Consider the following 21,634-nt stretch of genomic DNA (forward strand, 5'->3'; position numbering starts at 1 on the left):
AGTTCCTTGGACTACATTGAAAAACTGTGTGACCACTTCTGGCTTTCATTACTTCTCAACTCCTCTTGCTCCACGGCCTCATCGATCATCTCTCTGCCAAGTGTGGTGATCTCGTGGTTATCGTAGCTACTCATTCCGAAAACTGGCATTCAAAAGCCTGCCGTTAGTGATGAAATAAGCTCAGAATATGCATATCAACCTAGTTCCCAAGATCCAGTTGGAGTGGTGAGGATTACAAACACTTGACAGTTGAAAAATCCCCAAATTGTTCAGTTTCTTCAAACGGTCTGGATCAGTACTTTTATACATCCTCATCAACTCAAAAACCTGAAAAGAAGCCTGAAGCCTACGTTTTCAACTTTGCTAAGAGTTCCATGCCTACCATCCACATTCAACCAAAACCTTAGTTTGCTTGCTCATTGTCCTTCAGTCGTCCACTTCGTGCAAAAATTTCTCCTGCTGGTGATTATTCATGCCTCACCTGAACCTCGGGGTATTGAATTTTTCGAGTTGACCTGTCCCTATTTGTGGATGACTCATGTTTTTCAGACACCTATTTAAGTAATGTACTCATTACTTTCTCATTTGCACCCTCACTTTTCCGACTTTTATTCGCATCCCCTGTTATGCTTCCTCTCCTCAATAAATTATTCGCCCCAATTTTCTTATTATTTTTAGAGAATGTCTGGTGTTCACCTCGATTATGGTACTCCTACTAAGCCCAAGATGAACGGTCAACGTGAGAAAGGTCCATGTTCTGAAGACGGCAAAGAGGCTAACCATGTACCGATGAAGAAGAAGAAGATTCCGAAAAAGAAGCTCGTTGTCCCTGAAGGTGAAAACCCTGGTGCTAAGCTTGTGAGTTGACCTTAATTTGTAGAAAACTCAAAATGAATCTGTTTATAGTGGTTGTATGAGAAGGCTGCTGAGTCCATTATTCCTACTGATTACCAAGCCAATGTTATGCCAGAACGTCTTTTCAAAGGTTTGGATCCACTTATTGTTCACATGTGTACTCCATGCAAGAAGTTCAACTCAACCCGCGAAACTGCCAAGATTGAAGATGGGATGATCCAGATTCGTGAGTTTACTTGTATCAAAATTTCAAAAGTTTCAATTTCCAAATTTCAGCTCTCGCTCTATGCACCGTGTGTCGTTCTCATCTCATTGCCCAGAAAAACATGAAGTTTTTCCAGCACGATTGCCCATCACTCAAGAAGGAATTTACCGTAAATACTGTATTATAACGGCATGCCGTTATATTTTTCAACTGCCTCCCAGAGAAATTTTGAGGTTTTAAAAACTCATTAAATTTAAACAAAAAACCTTTTTTGGGCATTCTTTTCGTTGATCAAGACGTTATCAATCACGCTGCTTCTAATCAGAAACAATAAAAAACACCGGGATATTCATATTCATGAATTCTGAGTATTGATGGGGTGCCGTTATAATACAGGTGCCGTTCTATTACAGGTGCCGTTATAATACAGTATTTACGGTAATCTGTGAATCTGATAATTTTTGTTCTTGTCCTATATCAATGCTTCTTGTGTACTTTGCTTACATCATCTTTGAAACAAAGGTGTTGGTTTGTGTTTTCCAAAATTATGAGAAATGAAAAAGTGGGACTGTTTGTCTTGTGTTGCATTGTTGATGTAGCATCCTCATAACTACTTCTTGAAGTTCTGGAACTGTAGAATTGTGGAGTCAATTTTGCATACACCTGTGTAAATTGTTTCGTTGGCCACAATTTGTGAGTTGATTACAATGATCGTCGTCCAATTTTTGTAGATGTATACAGGGTGATAGTCACTAACCTGAATCAATTGGAGTCGAACGAAGGTTGAGAAAATGTCTCGGAACAATTACGTAATGAATATGGAATGAAATTCCCATGACTTCGCATGAGCATAAGATACATGACTTCGCAAGAGCATAATCGTAAGAACATAGTCGTGCGCCGTTGCAGAATTTTCAGAGACGCAAAAATATTCCCACATCCCATAACTTGAAACCTTGCGATATGTTAAGTGATCTGCTTGAAACAACAAACTGGCGGTATGTACTCACAAAGTTTACATCGGTGATAACGATAATTAGAGAATCATGTATTTTTAAGACACACCTACGTAGACTTTGGTTTCTACAGCAAATTTTCGTTTATCCATAATTGGTAACCCATTGAAAAGCAGTGAACAACCGCTACACACCATTCATTCCACAGTTGAGGACCCCCTACACTGCATCTCCATGCTCCTCTCCTCCTACACTGGCAGCCGCGACTCCCCTCCGTTGCGTGTGTGTTACAAGTACCCCCCCATACCTCTCTGTTGTTCATAACCTGAACTCCTGCTACGGATGCATTAAACATTGCAGCTGAGAAGAACGGCACTAGAAAGCGCATCCGCATTTTTGAAAACACCAATTCCCCACAAGATGTCGAATGATAATGAAGACAAGTTTTTAAAACACTGAATTACAGTCAAGGCCGGTTGGACAGTTCGGCCGTAGAAGAGTCATATATTAGGAAAATATGAAGTCTTGTACAGTACCTGCTGAGATGATATTACCGTTTTTTTCTTTTTTCTTTTGCGAATGGTCAACTTCAAAAATGGTATCGGTCTTATTTTTTGCCAGACAAGTTTTGAATTATAGATCAAACAAATTGAAAGTAGAGCTCCATTTTGGTAGTTGACAACGTTTTTCGACAGATGAAAAAGGCAAAAGATGATGTGAATGTTTTCAGAGTAATACCTGAACACCTTTATGGTCGCACCAGACAGTGCGGCCATTGGTACAGTCCGACATATTTTAGAACTTTGCAAGAATGTCTGCTCACGATCTGGATTTCTACAAAGATGCCTGAAGAAGCGAAACTTTTTCTTGCCTGGGAACTCCAATATAAAACTGCCCCACGGCTTTTTTTAATAGTCGTGGAGTTTAGTAATGGTCGCTAAAAATTTGGTTCAAACTTGGTTTTCACATGGATGCAACAAATCAAGATAATTTTAAACATGTCATTTGTTGTTTTTAACTGGTTTTGTTTTTTGTTGTGCTTCGTACCCATATTACTGAAAAAATAAAATTGTTTAATTTTTATATTTGCACGTTTTTACGCAATTGCCATAACATCACCGCGCAAACGAAAACCACTTCGGAGCTGTAGTACTCTTTCAGTAAAAGTAAAGTTTTGAAAAGAGTGCATCAACAATAGTCATATTGCCTAGCTTAAGAAGTTTACTGAAAAATTAACATTTTGTACGTTTGTGAATAGGAAAACAATTTTTGTATTGAGTACACCTGTTTGCTATTCCTAGATTTTTTTATTTTCCAAATAATTGTTGAATTTATATTGATTTACTAAATTGTAATATACTTATGATTTTATAATTGAAAATTAATAAAACAAAATTAAAACTTGTTCAATTTTTCTACACTTTCAGGTTTCGATTCTCCGCTGAAAAACGCTGGAAATATGGCTCCTTGGTTTTTGATTTATTGAATTGCCTTGACTCCTTGACTTTTTGTAGCTTTTATAGCCTTTCTGACAAATTTTCATTCTCCCTTCGAACATTTTGATTTTGTGTTCCACCAAGAACTCATTTCGTACCTTTTCGAAATAAGAACAAATTTGTTTACACATGCGTGCGACTTGATTAAACTCTACGGGCGGCACGCTTTATAAGAAATGAGGGTGGCGAGAGGCGGAGTGAAATGCTCGGCTGCGAGTTGCCTCGGCAACCACTCTCCACCTGCTCATTACATGGAGAAAGAGAGAACGAGGGTGGGAAGCCCGCATTACGTTGTTGCACTCCACTCATTTTGTCGTAACTCAATTGGAATTTCTGTTAGTTAGGTTTATGTTTGGACATATTTGATTCTAATTGATGCCACTACAAAACGGTAGAAATGCCAGTGCAAAGCCGGGACGATCGAAATCAACTTCTGCAGCAACAGGTTTGCTCTCTATATGTGTTATTTGGTTGTATGTAAATTCTGGACTTTCCGCAGAATTTAATTATAGAGGAATAAACTAGGAATTATTAAAAGGTTTTAGGTTTCTGAGGTTTTGATTTTCATTTACTTCTTTTCTTTCGTACTTTTAATGTTCAAAATATTTCTTTTTCTTGCTATCCATATGTTTTATTTCATATTTAAAGTACTTTTTAGCCGTTTGAGAATTATCTTTTTTGAGACATGAACATGTTACTGGTGTTTGACACGATATGCACATATTATGAAATTAGTTTTCCGGGAGACTAAGAGTCATGCAATGTTTTTTCAGGAAAACTACCACCTGTGGTTTCGCAAGAAACGCGAGAACGAGCGGAAGCTATGAAAAAGGTACTTTTTGCCCTCAATTTCGCAACTCGTTTTGTAAATGGCTTGAAGTATTACTCTTTTCATAAAACTCTTTTTCAGGCTCTTGATAGACCGAAAACTGCACATCGAAACTCGAGGCCGCCCACATCTAGTGAGTTCAAAAAAAAGATGGAACTCTTAGATTTCTGATATTCATTCAGACTTCGCTCTTCCCTCTTTCGGCAATGGTCGTTTACCAACTACATCAAAACACATTAAAATGGCCATAAAGCGATCGAATTCGGAAACGAGACCTCTCCCGAAAATTGAGTATGGACGCTCGCCGAGTCGTGAGAAGTTGACTGACTTGAGAGATGAATTGTTCCAAGCGAAAAAGGTTTTTCTCTCCCAAACTTCATTCCTTATACTCCTTTTTCCAGAAAGTAGCCGGCTACGAAACCGATTTGAAAAAGTTGAGCACCGAGATGCAACGTTTAAAAAGAGACGCAGAGAAACGAGAGACTTTTCTGGAGAGAATAGTGACAGCGCAGGTGAGATGAAAGGCAACATTCTTCCCTAAAAAGTGCATTTTAGTATCACCCAACGGAGTTGAATGATACAAATTTGGCGAGGACACTGACATCAATCAAACGGAAGGAAATGGCAAAGGAGAACTTGATAGACATACAAGCCAAAGAGTTGGAGTGAGTCATCGAATGACTCTGAAAAGAAAAAGAGACAGTTTGATAACTTTACTTTTTATGATTTTTGAATTAGCCACTTCACTGAAATCATGTGTTTTTTGAGACAGACAATCCCCTGGAGATATTTATTCGTATAGTATAGCGTGAGGGGGGGGGGGTCCTCCTGTTCAGTTTTTCAATTCACGGGAATAGTTGTTTTCACGATCACTTCTTGTCTTATTTTGCTTTGAAAATATTTTAATTATTGGCTGAAAATAGTCATTTCTAACAATTTGCGTAGGCGTGAATGTAAATCCTAAAATGTCAGCCACAATCATTATATAATGTCGAAATAGATGTCCAACATCTCTTTTCTCAATTTTCAGCCGTCTTCGTGTTCTTCTGAAAGATGCACCAACATCAGTGGAACAGAAACATTCAACACAGACAATGCAAATACCGGAAGTACCCGAAACCGAAGCAGATAATGATGATGACGGTGACTCTGACTACCCGGAAGGTACGTTTGACTAACTACAAGTTATTTGAAGCGGAAAATGTTTGATTTAGAACCCGACCAACTGGATGCTAATGGGTTATCTTTGAGAGGCACGAACTACGTAATGGAAACTTTTCTCTAATTATCTATGTTTCAGATGACGAATTCGAAGACGTTTTCGAAGAGACAAACACAAAAAAGGAAGGGAAATCAAAAGAGAAATCAGGGAGCAAAGATAAAAATGCGTAGGGAAACCCACCTGCAGACGTTGTTGTACGAATATTTTGATTTCAGACTGGCTAAGAAGTACGCCGAACAAAACGCCTTGCTTAAGCAGAAGTTAAAAGAAGTGAGAACAAATTATGTTTCAATGGTGGAAAAGAACAAGAAAAAAGGAGAAGAATTTGTCAAGCAGAGTGAAAACTCCAAAGCAGGTGCGTGCACTACTATTTCATCTGTCTCACTCATTTTTATCATTTTCCAGTTGTGGAAAAAACGGTTGAAATCAGTACTGTGCTGGGAAATCTTCAAAAAGAAAGAGAGGATTTATCGGAGATAAGACGAAAAAACGAGGAGAAAATAGAGGATCTATCACAAGAGTTGATAGAAGCGTATGGTGAAATAGATGCATTGAAGTGAGCTCCATAGCTTTAGTTTTTGGTTCTAACCCTTATTTCAGAATGCACAATGAAAAGTTACAAGAGAACTTAAGAGAATTGGAGTCCAGAGTTGGAAATCTTAATATTCAACCTGAATACGAAGGTCAACCACCATTAAAGTGAACAATCTATCCTAGTTATCTTATTTATCAACGACTTGAGTCGTTTCAGTATACCGCGGCTCGACATGACCGATATTGACAATGACGAAAACTGCACGTTGCACGAATTCACTGAAAGAAGTATTTCATCGAGTATTTCCGAATATGAACGTGAAATCCTTGCAGTTGTACTGGCAGAAATTGCTGGTGCACACTGTGAGAGATTACGGTTGATCACTCAACAATAAAACGAATACTTTCTCTCGCGTTTGCTGTGACATCTCACCCTTTCCTATCATTATACTATCTTTCATTTCCTTTTTTCGTGATAATTTTTGAACACTGGTCCATCTTTCAATATGTGCTTTTGCAGCTATGAACACTGTTATGGAATACGTTTACGTATAAGATTTCATAACTCAACATTCGAAAAAAGACCTTGTATCTGAATCTTGTAATCTTTCCAGGACGGTGTTCATTTCACAATTACCTAAACTTGGGTCTAAATCGTCCATGATCTTGTACTGCCGTTTTGTGTAATTTTTTATTGTAACCACCATGATTATATTTATAATTTTCACGTCATGTTTAAATATCAAATGAATCTCGCTTTTCAGATATTCCCAGATGTTTTAGTATGGTTTTATTAGTCGATACCTAGAATGATATTGGAAATATAATAATTCATATTCAGTATTTTTCAGACTTTAGTTTCGCTATGTGTCATATCCAATCCTTTGAGCTATTTCTTATTATTTATTGATTACTTAAAATAAACACTATGAAATAATACATTTATCAACATTTTTTCTTGAAACTGATGACATCTGCAGTTTCTGGTTGCTGTCATTGAGACTATAAAACATGTGCAAAAAAGTTAACGAGCAGGAGTTGGAATTGCTGATAATGCAAATACTTCTTAACAATCGGTTATCATTTTTGTTGCATTTTTCTCGTTTTTGGTTTCTTAAATATTTCAGTTGCGGCTCAAGAAGTTAAGAACTTATTTGTTGGTCTTTCAGAATGAAAAACTATTGATTCAGTATCTTCAACATCAACGTTAGCTTTTTCATTTTTGTTTGATTTGCTGTAAATATGTGTGCTCTTCCAGTTTATCAGTTCGGTTATGAGGTTGGGCCGCGCCCTCTGTCATCATTTTTAACAACCCTTCAGAAAGTTATTTCCGTTGTTGCGTTCCGTGTATACATTTTCAAGCATTTCATGAATTCCTAAATAAATTGAGATTTTCAGATGATAACTTGATTGTTTTGCACATGAATTCTGACTGTGACGATAAAATTAAGGTTTGATAATCCTAAAACTTGGCAGAAGTCATTCTATGATTTTTTTTAGAGTAGCAGTAGATATCATCATTCAGAATCTTGTACAAAGCTAAACTATGTGTATACATCTCGCCAGTGCGACGAATATTTGGATTATTTGGAAGAATTGAGAAGAATCATCTTTGGTCATAACTACCGCAGAACCATGTCTTCTGGTATTTTTTCAATGAAAAAAGAAACACACACAATTATTTTCAGGTACTGCGTTTGCTTCAAACCCTGACTCCATCCAATATCACACTCAAAACGGTAAAACTTTAGTCTATCAGATCGGAGACACATCAGACTACGGCATCACTCTCTCACCAGTTCCGTCAGAAACTGAAACTCTGGTCACAGAAACGTTTTGTGCAGAAAAACACGTACTCAATCAGAGAGAAGTTTCCAAAATCATCCCTCCCAGTTTGTGTCATGCTACCATAGAAGGTAACTGCAGATAAGTGATAATTATACAAATGCTGTTTCAGAACGTATGCAAAATTGCTTGCACTCTTCTTCAGAAGCTATCAGTAGCTACTTTACGGATTCCAAAGAACTTCTGAATAGTGCAAAACTAGTTAGCACTGGTGAATTGTTAACTCACAAGTATTTCAATCAATGTTCTTCTCAGATTATGTTTCTCAACCCATTGCACATTCTCAATTTCAAAAAGGGCAACTGGATTACTATCATCACGAATCTCTCGATTATCACGATTTCAAAGACGTTGAAAATTTGAGTGAGGGGATTGACGATTCGTTTGCAGTGTTTGAAGAGTTTGCTAATGTTTTGGAAGAGACTGATTCAGTTTTTGAGGAACTAGTTAATGAGAGTTTTGATGATACTTATACGATATCAGATGACAAAGTTAGACGCATTGTGGAAATTGTGAAACGCCACGGTGAATATACAGCAGCTGATACTGGGAACGACGTGGAGCAATTTCCCGACTCGGATGTAACTTTCTCAGCTACACCAGTTGAAACGTTCAGTGCGAGCAGAGCTCCAACTCCAACCATTCATTTTTCCGAACATCTTCAGCCGGAGGGAACAAGTTCCACAATTAACTGTGAGGATTTCGAGTCCAATGTTTTCCAACTGCCATGCATTTTCAACAACCGTTCATTCACCTCGTCATCTTCTACTGGCCTTGATAACGACTTTCAACCAAGAACTTCCGTCGATCTTACCAATTTCTCGGAAAATAAACACATTTTTGCTCAGAATTCGAGCCAGCCTTTTTTGGATTCCAAAGAACCCGATAAAGCAGACGCCACTTCTGAGAACACTTCTACCAACCTCGAATCAGGAAACTCTGGAAATAGCGTTTTGGTGAATATGATTGAAGATTATGTGAAGATGGTGATGGATGCGTCAAAACAATTGAATCAGTGCAGCAGAAATGAAACCTCTCAAGGTATTAAAAAGTCTAGTTTTTGTGTTTCATTTCTTTTTTTGCCAGATAATGTGTCCACAAATACGTCGTCGTCTTCTTCCAATATGTGTGTATTGAATGTTGGTGAAATGAAGTTGTTGAAAGAGAAAGGGACAAAGATTGAAACATGGCAACAGAGATCTGACAAAACGGAAATTGAAAACGAAGGGCTTGAAATAATGAAGAGGAATAGATTTGATGGTGAGTAATGTAATGGAATACTAGCGTTTCCAATTCAATAGGGGGCAATAATCAAACTTAGAATTGACAATAGTTATACTTCAGGAGTGAACCAGAATGTCGCAATTTCAGAAGAGACTTCTTTAAAAAACAATTCAGTAGATGACAATGTGTCAGAGACATCAGATAAACCTTCAAAGCCACAGGAGCTCACAAAACTTGGTAATTTATTAGGAAGTTTAGACGTTTTCAACTAATTTTCTAGAAAACTGTGAAGATCAACCGCTAGAAGATGTTGTGTTTCTTCCGATTGCTCCTCGCAAATCATCAGTTGAAAAATGGGAGAGTGCTACTTTGAAAGCAGAGATGTTGGGAAATATGGACAGTTCATTGAGTAGCAAACCGGAAAAACATGAAGATTATAAGTCGGATTCGGATTCAATCTGTAGGATGACGGGGTTCATAGGAAACGAGGACAAAGAGTGCCGAACATTTGGAAACGAGCACTCAAATCCCGACCAAATGGATTGTACAGAAACCGATGTCCAACAGCAAAACAAAGAAGAATCAACATCTGGTCCAATTTTGGACACTGAATGTTCATCTTTACTACTGTTTTCAGAGGAGCTATGCAATTCGCTTCCAACATCAAGCTATTCACCATTTGAAAATAGTTCTAATAACCTGCCTGGTTGGGTTTTTGATATTGCAATATATCACTAATTTTCATTGTTTCAGAAACATACGATCAAGAAATACCGAGCAAAAAAGTGAATGACAAGGGATTTGACAATTCTAATATGCTGAGTAATCCAACATATGATCCTTCGTCACAGCCAAAAAAGAGTGAGTACAGAAATACAGTTTTAAAGGGGACACCGGTGTTCCAAAAAATTGAGATTTCTATTTTGGATCAACTCAGAATTTTGTAGAAAAGAAAAAAAGTCTCTTAGACCCAGGTCCGAAAGTTAGTCTAAAACAAGTTATGAGGACTCAAAGTGTCAAAAAGGAGACTCTCGTCGTGAAGTTTTGCCTTATATTTCAAGGTAAAATTCTCTCCCCGTGCATGTGAAAAAGTGTCAAAACTTCACGGCGAGAGGCTATTCTTTGACACCTCAGCCCTCATAACTCGTTTTAGACTAATTTTAAGACCAGGCTCCAAGAGACTTTGCTCTTTTCTACAAAATTCCGAGTCGATCCGTATTAAAAAATCTCAATTTTTGGAATTCCGGTGTCCCCCTTTAAAAAGCCGCTTTACCTTATTTTACAGGTTCTCTAGCGTCGATAGACTTACATCTTACTAAACTTGATGATTCCCATCATTGGAAAACTAAGCAACCTCTGCTTTTGAGCTCTCTCAAGACTGTTTCCTCTGATAGTGAAAGTAAACAATTTTAATTGGCATTTAAATTACGCTGATATAAATTTCAGAAAATAATGCAGGCCTGATTGACACTCATCCAAACATTGCGGAAGAAAACGTCGAAGAACAACTAGCGAAAACCCTTCCGTTTTCCGATGGAAACGAAATTGTTGTGGCTGATTGCAATAGCAAGGAAGTGAATGATAAAGAAAAGGTCAGAATGAATCAGGAGCCTGGAAATGTCACTATTGAACCTGAGTGTCTTACATCAGAAAACATATCATGCGGTTCTAATTTTCCTTATCGGGGCTCTCTGAAAAGTTCGATTGATACGATTGGTAATAGGATTACCTCTAGTAAGAAGAACGTTTCCGAGTCAGAAGGATGTCAGAATAGCATGTGCCCGGAAGAAACCACTCACGAAGGTTACGATACTTGCTCACCAACAAAAGATGCAAACTCGTCAAGTATTTTTGAAGACGCAATCTCAAGTAAAACTTCTTCAAAAACTGAGACAAAAGTGGATTGTTCTGGGGGACTTGCGATCCTGATAGAAGCATCTACACACTCCGATCAAGAAGTCGTTGAAGTCATTGACTTACTGGTTACCACTGTTAGTCATAACTTGTCGGAATTCACTGTTGAACTGTCACCAGAACCAGCAACGTCTACCATTATCTCGTATGTTTCTGAATGTGTTTTACTTGATGATGCTGAAAATACAAAACTTGGAATACCGGAGGATTCAATCACCAAGGTTGATGAATGGAAAGGCAACGAAAGAGTTGAGGATGACAGCCGAAATCGGGAAATTGAAACGAATATTGTGCAGGAAGTGAAAGATCACACTGAAAATGGAACGAACAACTTTGAGACTTCTGAAGCTGAGGTAGTGCTTTTAACACTTGCTGAAAATGATCCTGAACCACAACGTGAAACTTCGGAGAACGAAGTTTTTGACTTCAATAAGGAAGAAACTACAAACAGCGGAAACCAGATTGATGCAAAAACTATAGAAACGTCTATTCAATTTGATATCCTAGAAGAAGTTGCTATAGAAGTCAATAAGTTTGAAGAAACGTGTTCAAAATCTGATGTAACAAGGTTGGAAGACAAAAGATTGGCAGACACAGAAAGTTGTGAAGATGCAGGGATAATTGATCTCATTTCCAACACCGTTAACGTAGAAAATACTGCATCACTTGGTCAAGATTACGAAATTGTAGCACTCATTGAACAAATGGTCGACACTGTCAGTGAATCAGACTCTGATCGGATAACAACAGCTCTTGTTGGCTCACTGTCACTCAAATCATCAGAAACCAGAACAAGTTGTGCCAACGCTATTTCACATGACACTATTGGAACAGTTGCAGAGGAAGTTAAAGAAGTTGTCGATGATTTGTTGGAAACTGTGAGCTCGTTTGTCATTCAAGAAAGCACTCATTCTTTGGACTACTGGTTTGAAGATACTGAAAAGTTTTCTAATCTCTATGTCAACAATTCGATTCAAGATGTATTTTGTGACACTTTCGATTCTGCTTCTTCACTTTCTGCTGAGAATAGTTTCCCCTGTTCTCAAATCGTGGATTCTCTTGAGACGAACTACATTTCTTCTATCATCCAATTTGCTGACTCCAATGCAGAAGATACACTGCAAATTTTCGATCTTGTGGATGAATTGACGAGACTAGCTGACAATTTGAATATGCAAGAAAACGTGAGAAAAACGAGTTCTGATCATGAAAACAAATTTGGAATCGAGACAGTGAGGGAAGAGGTGGATACAATTATTGAGGGCTTATTGGATGTTGTCTGCAACTTTGTTGTGGTTGAAGAACAAGATGAAAATCACTTTGATCCTGAAGTCGTTGATGTTTCAATTGAACCAAGTGAAGAATTAATTGAAGAACGTCCATTTGAACTTTTGAAAGAAGAAGAGATCACTGATGAAAACGGAAGTTTTGAAGGAGATCAGGAACTTCTATCAGAAGATGATGTTGTCAATGTAGTTGATGATTTGCTTGAATCGATTCTCGACGAACCACATCACAATCATGTGGCTGATACTCTACTCCTTGTGAATAGTGTCAACGAAAATTTGGATGATATTACTGACGTCTCACAAAACGATCAAACTCTCACAGATTCAAACGAAGGCGACACGGAGGTGACTGAAATTGTTCTCAGCTTGTTAGAAAAAATTGTTCATTCTGACAATAGTGATGATATCAACGAGACGACTCCAGATTCCCACTCTTCGGACCTTAATGAGCGCATGGATGATGTATGTGCATCTGAAACTGAACAAACGGCGAACGAAAACAAGAATGAACTTGAGTCACATGTCAAGGAAGTTGTTGAGATGTTAATGGATCAAGTGATTGATTTTTTGAAACAATATGAGAGTTGTGAAGATGAAATTTTGGCAAATGAAATACCAATTTCCGACATTGACGTGGATACCGTCTCAGCCACAGAATCTGACAATAACTCCGCTGCTCCTTCTTTCCAAAACGGGTTTCAAAATGACACAGAAACGGCGGACGTGGTTGCTTTGATTGCCTCCACAGAGTTTTCTACGTCTTCAATTGATTCGACGAGCGAGAATGATAAAGAAATAGACCGGCACATTTTGGAGGTAGTAAACACTTTATTGAGTGCGTTTAATTCAACGATTGGACAAGATGATAATGATTCAAATGATGCAATCTACAGTCAGCAGAAAGAGTACTCCGACGAGAAGTCGTTTGAGCAATTGAATGACAATGGAGTGAGCAGTGATCTTGACAAAGAACAAGATATTATACAAATTGTCATTGATTCATCCAATCCAATTACAAGTTCAATCTCTAGTGACCATCAAACAGTATCTCATTTTAATAAGCCAAACACTTCTGTAAAGTTGCAAGATAACATTGACTTCACTGCAATGAATTCAGAAATCAGTGAAGTAATTGAAAGCTTGCTCGATATAGTCAGTGATTTTGAAGATTCTGCTTTGGCGAATCAGTTGGGTCAAGAAAACATGGATACTGTAAGATGTGTGCTAAATGAAATTATGAACTCAGTGGAGAACGATAGCCGGATGGTGGGGACTAATGATGATGCTGATGATGAGAGCTGCATTTCTGAGATTATTGAACAACTCCTAGATGATGTGGATCAGGCCAACAATCTAGAACGCAAAAAACGTAACGACAAATATCAGAACTTCGAAGACATGCCAGCAAGTACGGAACATCAGGAAAGCTCAAATCAGTTCCACAATGCTGTCGACGAGTGTTTCAAATTGATTAAAGAAGAAAGGATGAGTGGAGGAGAGGATAACCAAAGATCAGAAAATCATGTAACTCCAACAAAAGAGGCAATGGGAGGAGATTTTGAAAACGGAGAGAAAACATGTTCCAAGATCGACGAGTCGCTAAAAACAGCAATGAGAGAAGAAGTGGATGTAGGAAAGGACTCATTTGATTTCGAAGATTCAACAAATGAATCCGTCCGCAATTTGGAAAACATGAAAAGTTCGACGATTTTGATCCCGTTGAATGCAGAAGATAATTCGGTCGTAGTATTGGACAAGAGACCGATCACCGCGACGGATGCGGCCGAACACTTTGCAAAAATTGAACAGGCTTCTAGTAATGTATGGCATGAGAGCTCGTTGGAAATCAAACGGGAAGAAAAAAAACCTGAACAATATCTTGATATGAACACTGAGAGTTGTCTGAATTTCAACATTTTGTCTGTGATTGGTGAATACGTCGAATGCCTTGTTCACGACCAGGTATCATTTGCTATGACAGATGCTGCAACTTTCCGCCTTTCTCATTTGGTCACTGACACACGAAAGACTTCTGAACAGTTAGATGTGTACCTTGATCTACCTGATAGTGTTTCTCTGATCTACGAAAAACTGACGACTGGAGAAGAACCATCTTTGGAGAACTATGAGCTTGGTGGTTATTGTGTACTGGAGAAAGACAAACATAAAGCAACCGAGTTGTCTGATACCCCTCTTTTCACAAACTCAGAGGAAATTTCTGAAACTTTGGACAATGTAATCTCACAACTACCAACTGTAACCTGCTTATGCGTTCCATTGAGTTTTTCAAACGGGGAAGCAGAAGATCTGATAGAAGAGGACTTACTCATGCAACCAACTTCTGGAATCTGTACTCCTGTCTTAGTTTTTCCTTCAGAGAATACTCTTGATACTGAAAGGTAATTCAATTTTAATCATTTAACGCTCTAATAATAAGTTTCCAGAGGTGCAACAGCTGAGGTACTGTTAAATGGAGATACTGATATTGTTCAACGTCTAGAAGTCGACAAACTTCTTGAGGTGGATGATAATCAAAACTTCGAATCCAGTTTATCAAAATGCGATATTTTCGAAGACAAAGATCAAAACTCATCTTCCGTTTGTGAATCCATCCCTTCAATTTCCCATACGCTGCTATCTGAGCTCTCCAAAGTCTCTCACAACACAACTATACTAGACTATCTTAAGATAAACGTCAACGAAAAGGTATGCAATGTTTACGCGAATACACCGAATGACATTTGCACGAGCTCTCGGTAATTAACCTTCGTCTATAATTTGCAAAGTTTCATATGATCGTTGTTTTCAGAACTTTGATGAATGAGATTTTGGAAGAAACAAAACATGACGACACTGCCGGAAGCAAAACCAAAGATCTGAATCCTTTAGATACTTGTCAACAATCAACGTCGGGTTTGTTTTTTCCAGAAAGAAAAACGGAATGTAATGTAGTTTCGAATATCAGAAGGAAGGATGCCCTTGCAACATCAAATGATAGTTGAAGTCAGCCGAGATTCACCATCATCTTATTCCATCAACCGTTTTAACTTCGATGCGGCTGCTGAGGCCAGCGACTGTAGCCTGTGCACAGATATGTGTGACACTGTTCCGACAAACTCTTCTCTGAAACTTTTTACCGAGAGTTCTTCAACCGAATCTAGTTTGAAATCTTTGGAACAGCCTTCAACTTCTTCGGTAAATACCTTTAAGAAATATATTAAACACAAATAATCCCTATTTTCCAGGTTCTGGAAGAAGTCTCTCATTTCTTTGCAACGGCTTGTGTAGCCGCACTAGCTTACATGTCCCCGTCAGAAAGGTATAAATCATTGTAGTTTTACATTTTCGAAGTGTACAACTATAAATCTGAAAAACAAATTTTCCAATTTCCGTTTCTACATTCACTTTTTTCAGCTCTACTTCTCTTTTCAATAGTGACATCATTGAGGATGCTTCAAAATACATTTCGAATGAACTGGAATCTAGCAACAAGGGCAGTGGAAAATAATTACTCCAATTTTTAAAAATGTTAATTTTACGTCCCAAATAAATCTATCTAACTTCTCATTCTCAAAATAACATCAGTTCATGGGCTACTTCCCAGGTTGTGTGCATGTGAATCACCCATTTCATTATCATTTTACCACCCACATCTGTAGGCTGTATTAGCGAGTGTGAAGCACTCTTTCCAAGTTTTCCAACTTATCAGTATTGTTTCCTTCTGCGTCTCCCTCTATTTTATTACAGCAAACGTTTTAAGGCGATCGCTCACATTTTCTGCCGCACCAACCGTTATCAGTTTTTGTCTTTCTCTGTGAGAGTGTATGTGTGTGCTCGCGTGTATGTGAGTCTTATTATTATGGTCTTTTCTAACCAACTTGAGTTTACTTTTTTGTTTCATAGTTCAGAGATATTCTATTTTTGCTTAGTAATTTTCTCCCACGACTTGTTTCTTTCCCACAACCTGTTGCTTTTGCGGAAGTTTTTGCTAATTTTAATTACGTCAACAATAATTTTAATTTCCAGAAAAAGTCATAATGGTCGATAGAGATAGAGATTATTTAAATCCCAATTCCCCGACACGAAACCCAAATGTTCAAAGAACCACGTCATGTGAGTTTTTAATTACCAAAGTTTGAATATTCAAACTAACAATTTTAAATTTTTCCTTTTTATTTTCAGTTGTTGGTGCAAGACTACACTTCAGCTACAGTGGAAATGAAACAAAAACTAGTAGTAGCTCTCGTCAAGATCCGTCCAATCCGAAAGTTTCTGATTCATCAGCAACACGTTCTTCCCGTTTACCGAGACAATCAACTTTCGATTACTCTCATCTAACAAACGTCACTCCTTCTTCAACTTTTCTTTCTCCAGAGACTTCCAGAAGGTCCACGTATGTTTATGGCGACTCTGCGCCTCGAGAGAACACTGAGAGCCCGGCAGTCTATGAGCCGCGCACTAACACCTCACACATCACTCGTGAAGTGCCATATTTATACGGAGAAGCGTCCTCTGCTCCAAAGTCGCATCTCTCAGAAGATATCACCTTGACAACTTCATCCACTCTACTTCCCTCCTCTTCTTCTCTGCACTCCCCAACACGAAATCTCATTGAAACTCCACCTCTCTCGGCTCCAACAAGTCAATATACGAGGAACTATGGGAACTCTTCATACACTGCATACTCCGCCTACGACCCTACAAAAAGAGTAATTCCAGCGGATACTTCACCTCGAATACCAGCTCCGCCTCCACCTTCGATCCCTCAACGTTCTACAGCTCTTGAGCCAGTTCCTATCAGAAGATCTCCATCACCTGCGAGAAGAACTCAGCCGGTTATTGATCGTACTCGTCGTCAAACCACGGCCGTTTTTCCTTCTCAAGCCACATTTCTGTCAGCTCAAGAATACAATCCGACAAGCAGCTCTACAAGATTGCCTGTTCAAACTACGGCACGAACGTACTATTCAGCTCCGAAACCCCAGTCGTTGAATACTCAGATGCAGAATACTCGCTTGCCATCGCCACAGAGTAGAAACTTGACAATAGGATACTCTGAAAGTCAACGTCAAGACATTGAGAGGGCTCAAGAACAATTTCGATCTCAAATAAGGGAAAAAGAAATCAAAGCAAAGCTGGAAGCCAAAAGAGCTGAAGAGCAAGCAAGATTTGAAGAGAGAAAACGGATTGAAGAAGCTGCAAAACTGGAGGCTCGAAAAAGAGTCGAAGAATCCGCAAGGCTGGATGCTGAAAGGCTTGCATTGGAAGCCGTGATGAGGGCTGCACATCCCGATGAAGACGAAGACGTAGAGAAGTTTATCCGCAATCTCGAGCAAAGAATCCAAGACTCACGCGATTCAAAAAACTTGAAGGGCGCTCTCGTAGGGCGCCAATCGAGTCAAAACGTGAGTTATTTTCAAATACGTAGTTTAATTCTAGTTCTTCCTATACACATTTTTGAACTGAATTAGGTATTCGTTCTCAACTAAAATCATTTTACAGCTTGCAAAAAGTGCGGAAAATCTCACAAATGCGCCGAATGAGATTGACGAAACAGTTGAAGGACGCGACGCTGACGACCAGGTGGGTATCATGTCGTAAACGCTCCTTTTATTGTCTTTTGTAGACGTCTACACAAAGCGCCGCCGACAGCTCAGAGGTGCGTACATTTCTCGACCGTTTGGTATGTTTCGCAGATAGTATTCTGAATGTTTCACTAATTGTTCGAATTACAGAGAAATATGAAAATTGATGAAAATCAGAATCGGCGAAAGTATGCCGAAACTATGTATGATCCCGAAGACGACGACTCCGAACTTAATTCATTGGTAAGTAAACAGTTTATTTTAGCTACTGTGTGCACTTAAACAGATTCCACGGCATTTCCAAGTCTTCCACCTCAGCCCCGTCCTTTTTATCCTCTTACTTCATCCACCATTCACAAATTTTTCAGAACAGTTCAGATTCGTTCCTCTCGACTGTTCCTGAAGAAGACCCTGATGTGACCTCCCTTGATAACCAATCCTTTATTTGTGATCCTCAGGTATCCCTTTATCTATTTCTCATCGAATATCTTAACAGAATCTTTGCAGCCCACTACCCTACAGCCACGTGTCATTTCCTATATCCACAATATGGTGGACGGTATCTTATCATCATTGGATAAGACTGACTTTGCAAACATTATCGATACTCACCAAATGCCACAGCTGTACGATGTAAGTTACTTACTGCTGATAACGGAAATTATACTGCGGTTTGTTGGAAAACAAACAGTTTCGCAATTTTGTAATTTCAATTTTAAACGAATTAGCTAATTTGAAACTTGTGACTTTGGTTTAGTTCATTGCTCATTCTTGTTTTGCAATTTTCGAAGAGAGAAAGTATTTTTTCAGCAAGACCTCTACTCCAATGATGCAAGCTACAATTACAACTACCGTGCCATTTCTGAAACTGCTCGCCAGTTCTTCACCCCAAAATCATCTCCAGTCGAGGAAACGAGAAACGATTTCTATAATGACTCTTTATAATTGATATTGATCAATAAACGAGACAATGTTATTATCATTATTACAGTCAATGTTTGTTTACTTTCCGCAGTTTCCTTCAGAGCACGCAATTCCCTGGCGGTCCAATACGTTGAGGGTGTACTCGTCATCGACCGAAGTGAGGAACCATCCATTTCCAGTGAACTTGGATTGAGTCTTCTTCTTGAGAACCCACTTGTCGTTTTGCCATCCGTAGATCATGAATACCCATGGCTTCTTTTCGCAGTTCTTTCCTTTGATCTAAAATACAAGTTTGAGTCAGAAGTGATTAAATGATAACTTACATTCACGCTCTTTTCTTGCTTGTAATCGTTCAAAATAACTGGGTCAGACATGATCGAGAGAGATGGAACAAGGAGGTCAACACGAACCTGAATAAAACTTTTTGAAGATGTTCACCGAGTTGTTGGTTTTTAGAAACTCACCTTTTTGTGTCCATCATTACGGAATTTGACTTGAATTTTACAATCAAGATTCCATTGTGTTGCTGCAAAGCTGACAAAAGCGGCAAGAAGAAGAAGTTGAAGGGAGTTCATATTGAAGTTATCCAATCCACTAGTTGTTTCACTGCCTTTTATGTGATATCCCAGAAATAGAGGTCACGGAAAGGCGGAGGACAACTTTCGATTGTAACAGCAAGTCCATTCGAACGATAAGGATAAGATGTGATCTGATTGATAGTGTTGTGGAAGCACGAATATCGTTTTCACGGATATTGTTGGAGGACGAGAAGATTTGTTAGGAAAGACACGTTCTATGTATGAAGTCGTGTAGTCTGTTTGACCCGATATATTATATTTTGGGCGATTATTATGATCTCGACATTTTGATTGGGTATGTTGATATAGAACTGCTGCGTTAAAAGACATCACAAGGCAAATAATAATATTTTCAATTTTCAACATTAAAATTTTAGTATACATTTATCATATATATCACCCATGGCTAAAAAAGATCGGAATATTTATCATAATCGCAAGAAAGTGCTCAGGTCAGTTTTCCCATTTGTTGTTTCTTGACAAGCTCTGATATCGTGAAGAAAGTTGAGTCAATGATTCCGGCAACAGTGAAAGTTCCACCAACAACAGCACAGATCTATAAAAAGTCAAAAATACACAGACTGTTTGGAAATGAAAAAAACATACGGAAGTGAGGAATGCATAGAAGGATTGTCTTTGTTCCGTTTGTTTGAGAGTGATCGGTTGCAATTCGTATTTAAACCAGACGGCAGGTATTATCTTTCCGGAATGGTGATAGGTGATGTATGATTTGTGTCCAAACGTGTATTGGTAGCTATTAAGTATGTTTCCAGAGTAATCTTCATGGACAGATGGAACGATTTTCAGAATGTACTCATGGGTGTTCAGTCCGTTTTCTTGAGAAGTATCTCGGTTAGCCAGGGGATCAAAACTTCCTTTTAGATTTTTGTGCTGAAAAAACATTAGATTGCCCTATGCTGTGCGTTATGTCCAATGTTCTCGTGTTGAATCTCAAAACTCGTTTTAAAACTACGATGATGTAACAAAACAACAAAAGTGCATTAGTGACCATGACATCTAGAATTGGTTTTGCATGTGTTCAAAAGTAAACTTATGCTTGAGTAGACATAAAATCTAATGAATTAGAGGAGAACTCAGTTCGTTTGACGTTAATGAACCAAAAATTGCAGTATATTTTGTTCAAAACACTATTTTTCGTACTAACCGAAACATCGTCTCCAAACTTGATGGAGTGAATAGTATGTCTCATGTCGTAGTTGTCGGGTTGCGTGGCAGCAGAATGTGTTGAGAGGTGAAAATTTCCGGGGACTTTGTTAATCTCGAATCGGCTTTCGAATCGGCAACCTCCGTCGCCAATAGGCACCTTGTTAGTGTGGTCGATGAATCCCACTTCGTGTCGGCCGTTTTCGTCTTGAATATCTACACCGAGATCTGAAAAAAAACGGAATTTTCTTAGTTTATACTTTTCTGGAAATCATACATTCACAAGCCATATGAGGAAATGACACATTAACTTGAACATCAATTTTTCCTTCTCTTCCTGGGTCATCGATGAAGAACTCGCTCCTTCTAAATACTTATCGGAAATGGAAAATAAAGATATGAAAGACTCACAAATCTATGAAAATATATGCTAAAACATCATTGAATATCATAAATGCGATAAATGCTACGCATAGCATTGAAATGACAGCTCCAGCCGTTGTTGGCTGGGTGAGATCTTTCGGTATCTTCCGATAAATATCAAACCTAAAAATTAGTGTTTTTTTCAAAAATTGTGAATACACTTGTGATGTTTGTTCAAACCTTCGAATGTCCAGCATGCCGACTCTAAATATAAAAAATTAAGAAGAAAAAACAACGAATATCCGTGAGACGTAGAAATAAGAGGAACACTAGATTGCAATACAATATGAGGCGGATAGTGGCAAACAGATTGCTGGTGCCCAATGGTTTGGCCAAACCAAACAGTCAAAAAACTTGACCGATGGACTGTATAATTCGAGGAGACTCAGGTATCTACAGTTTGCACACGTCGGGGGATTTGTGAAAGAGAAAGGGAGAGCGTCTACGTTCTTTGCCACATTTTTGTGCGATCGATTAGAGTAATGGTCAACGAGCAGTGCCTAAGGACAAATTCAGAAAAAAAGATTTAAAAGAAAGGGAAAACGAAACAAACCAGACGAAAAAAGAGATTGAAGCCGTAAAATGGAAGAT

General features: G+C 38.4%; 6 protein-coding genes across 6 annotated transcripts; 4 read left to right on the plus strand and 2 right to left on the minus strand.

Moving 5' to 3' along the window:
* Nucleotides 1–681: 681 nt before the first annotated feature.
* Nucleotides 682–1,247, plus strand: GCK72_023829 (uncharacterized protein; the record flags this gene model as incomplete). Its single annotated transcript, XM_053735576.1, has 3 exons — nt 682–858; nt 907–1,081; nt 1,132–1,247. 3 exons carry the CDS (start codon nt 682–684, stop codon nt 1,245–1,247), a joined length of 468 nt encoding a protein of 155 aa, XP_053579142.1.
* Nucleotides 1,248–3,887: 2,640 nt separating this feature from the next.
* On the plus strand, nt 3,888–6,492 carry GCK72_023830 (uncharacterized protein; the record flags this gene model as incomplete). Its single annotated transcript, XM_053735577.1, has 12 exons — nt 3,888–3,957; nt 4,286–4,344; nt 4,423–4,474; nt 4,524–4,699; nt 4,743–4,853; nt 4,897–5,006; nt 5,372–5,505; nt 5,642–5,729; nt 5,779–5,918; nt 5,969–6,119; nt 6,164–6,262; nt 6,315–6,492. 12 exons carry the CDS (start codon nt 3,888–3,890, stop codon nt 6,490–6,492), a joined length of 1,368 nt encoding a protein of 455 aa, XP_053579143.1.
* A 1,026-nt stretch (nt 6,493–7,518) lies between these two features.
* On the plus strand, nt 7,519–15,877 carry GCK72_023831 (uncharacterized protein; the record flags this gene model as incomplete). Its single annotated transcript, XM_053735578.1, has 16 exons — nt 7,519–7,548; nt 7,598–7,742; nt 7,786–8,013; nt 8,088–8,153; nt 8,198–8,983; nt 9,029–9,202; nt 9,287–9,403; nt 9,447–9,872; nt 9,920–10,027; nt 10,452–10,565; nt 10,613–14,768; nt 14,814–15,125; nt 15,179–15,282; nt 15,335–15,564; nt 15,615–15,688; nt 15,784–15,877. 16 exons carry the CDS (start codon nt 7,519–7,521, stop codon nt 15,875–15,877), a joined length of 7,164 nt encoding a protein of 2,387 aa, XP_053579144.1.
* Nucleotides 15,878–16,406: 529 nt separating this feature from the next.
* GCK72_023832 (uncharacterized protein) lies at nt 16,407–18,899 on the plus strand (the record flags this gene model as incomplete). The annotated part of the gene is made up of 8 exons (XM_053735579.1): nt 16,407–16,482; nt 16,552–17,774; nt 17,872–17,952; nt 17,996–18,052; nt 18,105–18,197; nt 18,323–18,412; nt 18,462–18,587; nt 18,765–18,899. The coding sequence occupies 8 exons, from the start codon at nt 16,407–16,409 to the stop codon at nt 18,897–18,899; spliced, it is 1,881 nt and encodes a 626-aa protein (XP_053579145.1).
* Nucleotides 18,900–18,956: 57 nt separating this feature from the next.
* On the minus strand, nt 18,957–19,453 carry GCK72_023833 (uncharacterized protein; the record flags this gene model as incomplete). Its single annotated transcript, XM_003109574.1, has 3 exons — nt 18,957–19,157; nt 19,202–19,288; nt 19,343–19,453. 3 exons carry the CDS (start codon nt 19,451–19,453, stop codon nt 18,957–18,959), a joined length of 399 nt encoding a protein of 132 aa, XP_003109622.1.
* A 451-nt stretch (nt 19,454–19,904) lies between these two features.
* On the minus strand, nt 19,905–21,240 carry GCK72_023834 (uncharacterized protein; the record flags this gene model as incomplete). The annotated part of the gene is made up of 6 exons (XM_003109577.2): nt 19,905–20,012; nt 20,063–20,347; nt 20,622–20,848; nt 20,898–20,986; nt 21,032–21,166; nt 21,224–21,240. 6 exons carry the CDS (start codon nt 21,238–21,240, stop codon nt 19,905–19,907), a joined length of 861 nt encoding a protein of 286 aa, XP_003109625.2.
* Nucleotides 21,241–21,634: the final 394 nt, after the last annotated feature.

This window comes from Caenorhabditis remanei, chromosome X, assembly GCF_010183535.1.
Source record: "Caenorhabditis remanei strain PX506 chromosome X, whole genome shotgun sequence".
Classification (NCBI taxonomy): domain Eukaryota; kingdom Metazoa; phylum Nematoda; class Chromadorea; order Rhabditida; family Rhabditidae; genus Caenorhabditis; species Caenorhabditis remanei.